Raw genomic sequence first — 10,906 nt, 5'->3', positions numbered from 1 at the left:
GTGCGGCCACACTTGGAATATTGTGTACAGTTCTGGTTGACATATTTCGGGAAGTATGTGGAAGCATTGGAAAAGGTGCAAAGGAGATTTACCAGGATGTTGCCTGGTCTGGAGGGAAGGTCTTATGAGGAAAGTGAGAGACTTGGATCTGTTCTCATTGGAAAGAAGAAGGCGAAGAGGGGATTTGATAGAGACATACAAGATGATTAGAGGATTAGATAGGGTAGACAGTGAAAGTCTTTTTCCTAGGATGATGATGTCAGCATGTGCGAGGGGGTGTAACTACAAATTGATGGGTGATAGATTTAAGACAGATGTCAGAGGCAGGATCTTTACGCAGAGAGTGGTAAGGGCGTGGAATACCCTACCTAATAATATAGTCAACGCAGCCACATTAGGGAGATTTCAACAATCCTTAGATAAGCGCATGGATGATAGGTTAGTGTAGGGGGAACGAGCTGAGATTAGTTCATAGGTCGGCGCAACATTGAGGGCCGAAGGGCATGTTCTACGCTGTATTGTTCTATGTTCTATAACTATAACCCATCATTCAGCCTAAAAGTCAGGAGGTTTCCTGTCCCTGTCATCCTCTTCCTCCCATGAAAACATGAGCTTGTAATGAGCTTGATACACCTGCTCCTTCAAAAGCGTCTTCACTCTCTTTAGCATAATGAAACTTGGTTCCAGGGAGACTTGTAAAGATCAGAAAAAGTCTCTAACTGAATATTCAACCAAAATGGAATTTTTTAAAAAGATTATTAAAGTCAACATCAACTGTTTTGAAAATATACATAAACTGAATTATTCCACAGCTTTTCCAAATATTGAGCAAAAGCAGTTTTCTTTTGATTAATCCCTGCATTCTTGAAATTCTGAATAATATATTGTTTTCTCTTCCCAGGTTTTGCTGTTTGGCTACCCAGACAAGCTGTTGTCTCATTTGGCTGTGAAGGGTGTTGCATCATTGATTCTTGTTGAGATTCTGGTGATGGTGAGTATGAACTCAGGATACAGTTTTTAATAATAGGAAACCCAAACATATAAATAGAAAGCAGGAAACACCAGCAGTGCTTCGTCCAGAGGCTCACGGAAGATGTTACCTAGTATGGTGACAAAACATCTGAAAATGAACCTTCCAGCTCAGCAAGCAAACCTACATCCAGAACCTCAACCTGAGCTACAAATCTTCTCAAAACTTGCTAAGATCGAGGTTCTCTTGGCAGAATTTGTTCTAGAGTTCCAATTTGGGATTCGGGTTGTTGGACTCCAAGGCAGCGAGTGGTAGGTGTTAGTGTCTTTTGTTCCACGTGTTGAATTTGGTTGGTTGAAGCAGTGCTTGGTGTAGCGATGGCTCTTTTGGTCACAGAGCTTTCTGGGGGTGGAAGGAGTGACTTTGGGAGTTTTACAAAAGGTGACCAAGGCAAAGCTGCTGGAGTTGGGGGTTACCTTCATCTGTGAGAAAAGGAGAGATAATTACAGTCATAGTTCAGCATTTAAATTTGCTGGAAACACCATCAGAATCTTTGGAAATGGTTAAAATTCATTTGAAAATGAAGCAGCTTGAGTTATAGGTGAAAGAAAGAGAAAAAGAATAGATTAGATTAGATTCCTTCCAGTGTGGGAATAGGCCCTTTGGCCCAACAAGTCCACACAAAACCTCCGAAGAGTAACCCAACCCACCAGACCTGTTTCCCTCTAGCACAAGGGCAATTTAGATTAGCCAATTCCCCTGACCTGTATATCTTTGGACTATGAGAGGAAACTGGAGCACCCAGAGGAAACCTACACAGACATGGGGAGAATGTGCAAACTCTACACAGATAGTCACCCGAGCCTGGAGTCAAACCCGGGTCCCTGCCACCATGCCGCCAAAAGAAGAGCCATTTTATCATTACATGCAAATATTATGGTTGATTAGAAAGCTTTGCTTTTGGGAAAAAAATATTCTGTTCTCAGGTAGGTTTCTTGAATATAGCGTTTTTTGCAATGCTCATTTCATTGTTCGACACAGTTTTCTTTTTATAAGAAGAGGGATACATCACAGACAGAAGAGAGATGGTGGAAACAATTTGTCCCCTTTCTCATCACCATCTCATTACGGTTATTAGGGCAAATGTTGCAAAGCACTGTGTTGTGACACTTAATAGTAGACATGATACAGGCTTTCTGGGTTAGCTTAAAACCAAAGGAAAGATATGTTTATTCACAGCACTCTGAAATATAGATGTGACAAAAACATTCTATTAAGGCAGACACATGCAAGAAAAAATGAATGAGAGAAATTGTGCACATGGGTTACTAATGGAATATCATGAAGCAATTTTTTAAACACATTTATAAGATGCAGTGTTATAAGCCTAAGTGGTTCTTTTCCGTGGTTCTTTGGAGATTGGGTCTCAAGATGAGCTTATGGCTTAAGTTTGTAGCTGACAACAAGTTAGACCCCATTTTTTGTTTTTTTTTTCTCTCTCTCTCTCTCTCTCTCTCTCTCTCTCTCTCTACCTCTACCTCTCCCTCACCCCTGTTTGATTAATGGTATTAGGCAGGATTTCTTTCTTATTAGAGGATGATCCTACTTGTGTTCTGTTGGATTTCAAATTGACTTGTCTCTAGCTGATCCTTGGAATAATTAGATTCTACTCAATGGGGAATGAATTCTGGCTGTTTTACATACTTTTGACTAAACTGATTTCTCCACACTTCTCTGTTATGTTTCCAGCTCACAAGCACTAACTCTGGGGCTGGGAAGCATTTAATTTGACTTTTCACAAATAGCGAGACAAAAGAAGGTGTAAATTCACAAGTGATATTGCATTCTGCATGCCTCGTCAAGGGAAAGTACTTCACTAATGATCACATACATTTTATAAATCTTTCAGAGACCTGAGTTAACTTTTTATCATCACAAAAGGTCAACTGACCTTTGGCAGCCATCTGTGCACACTGTCCACCTTTTTCAAGGAAAAGCCCTTTTCAAAAGGATGCAAATTGAATTAAGTTTATATCATGAAAGTTAGAATTATGCTATATCCTTACAAGGCAAGATAGACTCTACAGAGACCAAAGACTAACAAGACATTTAAGAGAATGAGAAATAAGAGTAGGGCATTCAGTCCATCAAGCCTGCCTTCTATTGAATAATATGATGGCTGATCTATGCCAGGTCTTAACTCCTCTTTTGTACCAGCTCCTCATGGCCCTCAACTCCCTGATATTTCAAAAATCTATCTACTTCCTCTTTTAATACTTTCAGTGATCTTGCCTGCACATATCTCTCTGGGGTAGAGTGTTCCAATCATTCTAAGATATCAGTTTTAAATATATATAGAGTCATAGAGATGTACAGCTTGGAAACACATTCTTCGGTCCAACCCGTCCATGCCAACCAGATATCCCAACCCAACCTAGTCCCACCTGTCAGCACCTGGCCCATATCCCTCCAAACCTTCCTATTCATATACACATCCAGATGCCTTTTAAATGTTGCAATTGTACCAGCCTCCACCACTTCCTCCAGCAGCTCATTCCATGCACGTACCACCCTCTGAGTGAAACAATTGCCCCTTAGGTCCATTTTATATCTTTCCCCTCTCGCCCTAAACCTATGCCCTCTAGTTCTGAACTCCGCGACCCCTCATAATTTTGTAAACCTCTATAAGGTCATCCCTCAGCCTCCAACGTTCCAGGGAAAACAGCCCCAGCCTGTACAGCCTCTCCCTATAGCTCAAATCCTCCAACCCTAGCAACATCCTTGTAAATCTTTTCTGAACCCTTTCAAGTTTCACAACATCTTTCCAATAGGAAGGAGACCAGAATTGCACGCAATATTCTAACAGCGGCCTGACCAATGATCTTGCTAATCGGATCACCTATACCTTCCCCCAGATCATTTATGTATATAACAAACAACAGTGGTCCCAGCACGGATCCCTATGGGTCACAGTTCTCCATTTTGAGAAACTCCCTTCCACTACTACAGTCTGTCTCCTGTTGCCCAACCAGTTCTCTATCCATCTTGCTAGTACACCCTGGACGCCATGTGACTTCACTTTCTCCATCAGGTTACCATGCAGAGCCTTAAAAAATGCCTTACTGACGTCCATATATATGAAATCTACAGCCCTTCCCTCATCAGTCAATTTTGTCACTTTCTCAAAGAGGTCTATTAAGTTGGTAAGACATGACTTTCCCTGCACAAAACTATGCTGCCTATGACTGATAATCCCATTTTCTTCCAAATAGGAATAGATCCTATCCCTCAGTATCTTCTCCAGTAGTTTCCCTACGACTGACATCAGGCTCACCGGCCTATAATTACCTGGATTACCTGCTACCCTTCTTAAACAAGGGGACAACATTAGCAATTCTTCAATCCTCCAGGACCTCACTTGTATTCAAGGATGCAGCAAAGATGTCTGTTAAGGCCCCAGCCATTTCCTCTCTCACTTCCCTCAGTAACCTGGGATAGATCCCATCTGACCTGGGGTCTTGTCCACCTTAATGCTTTGTAGAATACCCAACACTTCCTCCCTTCTTATGCTGACTTGACCTAGAGTAATCAAACTATAATTCCCTAATGATAAAGGCCAAAATTCCATTTGCTTTTTTAGTTGCTTGCTGTACCTTTATACCAACTTAGTAACTTTTGTTTCTCAGATCTCTTTGAAACAACTTACTGATCACCTTAGTCTTATGCCTTCTGGTCTTAGATAGATCTGTCATGAGGTAGGGTTTCTCACAAGCTACTCTGTCTAAGCCTCTAATAATTTTGTATACCTCAATCAGATACATCCTCAGCCTCCTATGCTCCAAGGAAAACAAACCCAACCCATCCAATCTCTCCTCATGACTGATAATTTTCATCCCAAGCAATATCCTGATGAAACTCCTGTCCATCCTCTGCAGTGCAATCACTTTTTTATTTCGCTGATACCAATGCCTGTTAACAGGTGTTTTCATGTTATTATGGGTGAGATATCGGATTGCATAGATTATAAGAGCAGGGAGGTCATTTTGGAGTTGTTCAAGACTTTGGTTAGGTCACAGTTGTGCAGTGCAGTTCTGATCACCATACTGTAGGAAGGATGTGATTGCACTGAATGGACTGCAAAGGAGATTCACCTCGATGTTGCTTGGGATGGAGCATCTTAGCTATGAAAAGAGGCTGGCTGAGCTTGGGTTGTTTACTTGAGAGCAAAGAAGGTTGAGGGGATCCTGATAGAGGTGAAAAGATTATGAGGGACATGAGCAAGGTGGATGGAAAGCAGCTAGTTCCTTTAATTCAAGAGCCAATAACAAGAGGGAATAATTTAAGATGAAAAGCAAAGTGTTTAGAGGGGACATAAAGGAGAAAATCCATTTCATCAAGGGGTTGGTATGGGTCTGGAATGGACTGCCTGGGTGGGTAATTGAGGGCAGGAAACCTCACAGCCTTTCAAAACGGCTGAAAGTGTCATAATATTCAAGGCCATGGGCCTAGCGCTGAAAACTGGGCCTGGTGTAGACTTAGTGTATTTTTGGCAGTATGGGCCAGAAGGGTTCTGTACTGTATGATCCTACAGTGCTTTGATTAAGCTGGTGTGGAAGGAAAAGTACATGTTAAATGGATCTACATCTCCATATCATCTGTTCAAGGTATTCCATAACTTCTGATTATTGTAGCTTTAATATGCTTCCACAGATGCAGACTGCCTATGCAGAGTGTGGGATCCCAGTAGTGAGACAACTCCATTTTCTGTGGTGAAGTTTGAATGCACAGAAACAAAACATGTTAAAAACCCAGACCACCTCCCCTGCCCCCCAACCTTGACCTTATTATTTTAAAGGAGCAAAATGATTTCCTTACTGTTTGCCTGAATTAACCTGAAAAGTAAACTGCAGCATGAACATTTCATTGTTTTATTTTGAATTTGGGATATTTAATTGTTGATTGCCACATTTCCTTTCTTTACCTTTAGGTAATCCCTGGATAACACAAAACACAATCCAGTGTTCATTACACTGCATAAAAAAACTCCAAACCTGATTGAGTTTATCAAGGTTAATGGCTTTCATTAATCAGTAATTTATAAAATATCAGTGCCCAAATGCCAGTTTTCAGTGGGCCACTTTAATGTCATTTTGCTACAAAAAACAGTTAATAGATTGATAGATTGGCAGTGAAAAGATTAGTGAATTAGAATGTTTATGGAGTCAGTTATTAATCACTGAGCTGTAGTGTGCTTTCTGCAATATGTCATTTGTAATTGATAGTGGTGTTTTGTGACCTTCCACTACACCACATTGGAAAGCAAGGATGCAATTTGTAAATGTACTTATACTTCAGTAATCCATTCAGTAACCATTTTGTATTTTGAACAACAAAATCTTATCATTTAAAATTAAGGCATTTTGACAAAATAAACTGGAAGAACTTGATTTCTCCCGCAGAAAAGATCAGTAACCAGAGGACACAACTTAATATAATTCACAAATTAATAATCCTGGGGAAGAAATGAAGGGACAGTGGCATACTGGTATTGTCATTGGAACGGTAATCTAAAATAATCCCACCATGGCAGCTGATGGAAACTAAATTCACTGAATAAAAATCTCAAATTGAAAGTTAGTCTCATTAAATGTGACTTTTGAACTAACCCATCTGATTCAGTAATGTCCTTTCTCCTTCCTTTAGAGAAGGAAAACTGCCATCCTTATCTGCCCTGCCTTGTATGTCACTTCAGACTCTCAGCAATGTGGTTGTCTCTTAACTGCCTCTAAAATTACCTAGCAAGCCACTCAGTTTCAGGACAATTACAGATAGGCAACATGCTGATCTTGCCAGTGATGCCCATATCCTATGAAAGAATAGAAAAGTAAAGGCCTTTGATTTGATGTAATGATTCCTGCAATAGAAACAAAGAGATTATGACTGAGTTGCCAACTTAACTAAACAATAGATAATTAGACTCGAGTATTAGATTTGAGTACTCTCTCTAATATTATGATAAGGAATATGGTGACAGAGCACTTTGAACATTGCAATAGGAACAGCAAATCCTGTCGGATCACAAAAGTATTTAACCAGCTGACATAAGGAAACCAGTGGCTGTAGTATGTTTGGATTTCGAAAAGGCATTTGATAAGGTACTACACAAGAGGTGTGGTTTGACAAGATTAGAGGTTTGGGAGTAATACCTATCACCACACAGACAAGAAATAAACAGACCATTTTTGGATTAATTGCCCAAGGGTCAGTAGTTCTGCCTGAGTTGGAACGTAGACAGGCTACAAATGTGGACAAGGTGGAGAATGATGTGGAAAAATGTGAGGTTTTTAACCCTGTAAGAAGAATAGAAAAACAGAAGCTTTTTTTAAAAAATGGTTAGAAACTATTGAATATTGGTGTTCAGAGGGATTAAATGTTCTTGTACACAAAATACATAAAGTTAACATGCAAATACAGCAAGCCATTAGGAAAGTAAACATCATAATTGCCTTTATTGCATTAGATTTCTCTGAAGTCTGAATGTACTGATTACAAGGTAATTTCAGTGAAGCATAAATTTCTGATGAGCAAATAACTTTGTTTGTAACCCTCCCAAAAAGTGCCCAACTCAAGTTCAAATCAGAGAATTTGGAGGGTTCTGTTTGAATGATCAACTAGGTACAAATAGAGGGATTAAAACTTGTTTTAACTCATGGCTCACTGTAAAACTGACATCCTGACCGTGCCAACCAAATCCCCTCTTCTCCCGTCCAACATCCAATCACCCTACATTTGCCTTCTCTCAGTGGTTGTCAGAGCAGCTATATAATGTTTATTCTGAATATACTGACTAGAGTAGACCTGCTATGGCATGAAAAGGGGCAAGTTTTCTGTGGAGGTCCACTCAGATTGCCATGTGCATGGTTTGCTGGACTAATACCATAATGGATTCTGTTTCAGAAGTACAGCAGAAAGATCCTGGAGAGGTACCTGGCAACCTTTTGTCTTATCTAGGATAGAAGATTTAGTCCTGTGATTTTGTGTGGTGAAACTGGATATATAAAAGCAAAACCTGGGAAATGGAGAATGGGCAAGACAGGGAGTCACTGGAGAGACTTTTCAGAAATCTCACACAGACTTAATGGACTCAATAGCCTTGTTCTGTAATATCCAGTTCTTTGTCAGCTTTGACAAAGGGTCAGTTAGACTCGAAACGTCAGCTCTTTTCTCTCCTTATAGGTGCTGCCAGACCTGCTGAGATTTTCCAGCATTTCTCTTTTGGTTTCAGATTCCAGCATCCACAGTAATTTGCTTATATCCGGTTCTATGATTCTCTAAGGATTCAGTAGTCCAAATGTTTCAAAATTAAAACCTTAAGCTTTGTGAGAAGTATGAATAGATCTGTCATTGTTGGTAAGTGAGGTTATGACTTCATGGGAACAGGAATTCTCTGCCAAGTGGTATTGCCATGGACACTTGAAGTGTTTCCAAGAAATGGGCTTGCAGGCTGACCATACTGTAATGGGATCACGGTTTTAGATATTTATTCGGGATGCAAGAGGCAGGAAACGGAAGATTACTGTTAAAGAAATCCTGGGATCTGGACATAATTCCTCTAATAGTCTGGAAACACTGGAAATTATGGTTTAGGAATTTGCAGACACTAAATGTTGTCTTGGGACCTCAGCTGAAAATCAGGGAGTCTGATAGCATTATCCTGACGTCCATCAAACTTTCCTTTTAGTCACTGGTTGACACATTTCCCAGAATTGAGAAAATGGTCCCTAGAATATAATGCAACTTAGTCACCATAAACCAGTGGCTCAGATAATATGTGGGACATTACGTGCCCTAATGTCCTTGTTGTTACAAATCACTGTGTTATCCAACTCACTTTGTTTCAAATGCTAAACAATATTTTAGAAACGACTGAAAGAAAGTCTTTGATTAAGCATCTGAAATTAACAACTAATTGCATTTGACCAGTTGTTTTTATATATAGCGGTGGTTTCCTTTCTTCATCCTTTCTTCATTTACTCTGATGGATTTTTCTTACAAAGCTGTTTAGCCAGCCTCATATGTTTGAGGTAACAAGCAAAGGTTCCTGCCGAAAGTCAGCAAGTCTGACAGCATCTGTGCAGAGAAAACATAGTTCACATTGAAACGCTAGTTCATTTGTTTAATATCCCCAAAATCTGAACTTGTTTTGTTTTATTTATCACGTAAACCAAGTTTCAATTAAAGCAAAGCTGGATTCTTTACCAGTCCTTTTTTCAACACTTTTTATTGGTAGCTTTTAATAAGTTTTGTTGTTGCTTGTTTTTAGGATCTATCTGTGGAGAGTTGGATCAGCAGTTATCTCTACGCTCTGTCAGAAGACCCTGGAAATAGCCAAGCAGCTGAATGGGTGCAAACAATTACATTTGTCATTAAAGAAGTCTTAAAGAGAAAGTCTCTGAATAAGGCAGGTTAGTGAATGTTTGTGGAAATGTCCAAGGTCAAAAACACCCTTAGAAATAGAAACAGTAGGAGGCCTTTCGGCCCCTCAAGCCTGTTCCGCCATTCAATTGGATCAGACTGGTACACCATTCTTCATGTTCACTTTCTATATTTTTCCCGTAACCCTTGATTCCCCTACTGATCAAGAATCTATCTATTTAAGCCTCAAATAGATACACAGATTCTGCCCCACAGCTGTCTGTGGCAAGGGGTTCCAATGACTCTCAACCCTCATAGAGAAGAAATTCCTTGTCATCTCACTATTAGAACATAGAACAATACAGCGCAGAACAGACCCTTCAGCCCTTGATGTTGCGCCGACCTGTGAACTAATCTCAGCTCGTCACCCTACACTATTAAATTAGCACACCATTATTGTGTAGCAATGTTGTCTGGTGTTGGACTCTGTGCTGAGGGGAAACGTTATCTCATCCTTCACCCTGTCTAGTCTATTAAGAATCCTGTAATAAAAATAAAAATTGCTGGAGAACATCCAAGTCTGGCAGCATTCGTGGAGAGAAAACAGAGTTAACATTTCAAGTCTAGTGACAATTCTTCAGAACTTCCCACACGAACAGGCAAGTTTCTGGCTGTTGAGACTGGCTCTAATGCAATGAAGGGCACATCGAGTTCCAAGAGATCAATTGTGTTAGGGGACTCTCTTGTCCGAGGTACAAACAGACGTTTCTGTGGCCACAGCGAGAAATCAGAACGTCGTGTTGCTTCCCTGGTGCCAGGATTAAGGATGTGTCAGAGAAGGTGCAGAATGCTCTCACGGGGGAGAGGGGCCAGCAAGAAATCATTGTCCACATTGGAACCAACGACATAGGAAGGGAAAAGTTGAGAGTCTGAAGGGAGATTACAGAGAGTTAGGCAGGAATTTAAAAAGGTGGTCCTCGAGAGTAGTAATATCTGGATTACTCCCAGTGCTACGAGCTAGTGAGGGCAGGAATAGGAGGATACAGCACATGAATGCATGGTTGAGGAGCTGGTGTATGGGAGAAGGATTCACACTTTTTGACCATTGGAATCTCTTTTGGAGCAGAAGTGACCTGTACAAGAAGGATGGTTTGCACTTAAATTGGAAGAGGACTAATATACTGACAGGGAAATTTGCTCAAGCTGCTCGGGAGGATTTAAACTAGTAAGGTGGAGGGATGGGACCCAGGGAGATAATGAGGAAAGAGATCAATCTGAGACTGGTACAGTTGAGAACAGAAGCAAGTCAAACAGTCAGGGCAGGCAGGGACAAGGTACGACTATTAAATTAAACTGCATTTATTTCAATGCAAGGGGCCTAACAAGGAAGGCAGATGAACTCCGGGCATGGCTAGGAACATGGGACTGGGATATCATAGCAATTACAGAAACATGGCTCAAGGATGGGCAGGACTGGCAGCTTAATGTTCCAGGATATAAATGCTACAGGAAGGATAGAAA

General features: G+C 40.5%; 1 protein-coding gene across 3 annotated transcripts in view; it reads left to right on the top strand.

The window, feature by feature from the left end:
• Positions 1–10,906, top strand: part of lins1 (lines homolog 1) — a 37,625-nt gene that overhangs the window by 10,146 nt on the left and 16,573 nt on the right. For all 3 annotated transcript variants that reach the window (XM_043677650.1, XM_043677649.1, XM_043677651.1), the window contains exons 3-4: positions 902–991; positions 9,294–9,435. In XM_043677650.1, the coding sequence (XP_043533585.1) occupies positions 902–991; positions 9,294–9,435 (232 nt within the window). The remainder of the gene's footprint in view (positions 1–901; positions 992–9,293; positions 9,436–10,906) is intronic.

Source organism: Chiloscyllium plagiosum, chromosome 36, assembly GCF_004010195.1.
Source record: "Chiloscyllium plagiosum isolate BGI_BamShark_2017 chromosome 36, ASM401019v2, whole genome shotgun sequence".
In the NCBI taxonomy this organism is placed as follows: domain Eukaryota; kingdom Metazoa; phylum Chordata; class Chondrichthyes; order Orectolobiformes; family Hemiscylliidae; genus Chiloscyllium; species Chiloscyllium plagiosum.
Note: the sequence above shows the minus strand (reverse complement) of the source record. Positions and strands in the feature narration are given on the sequence as shown.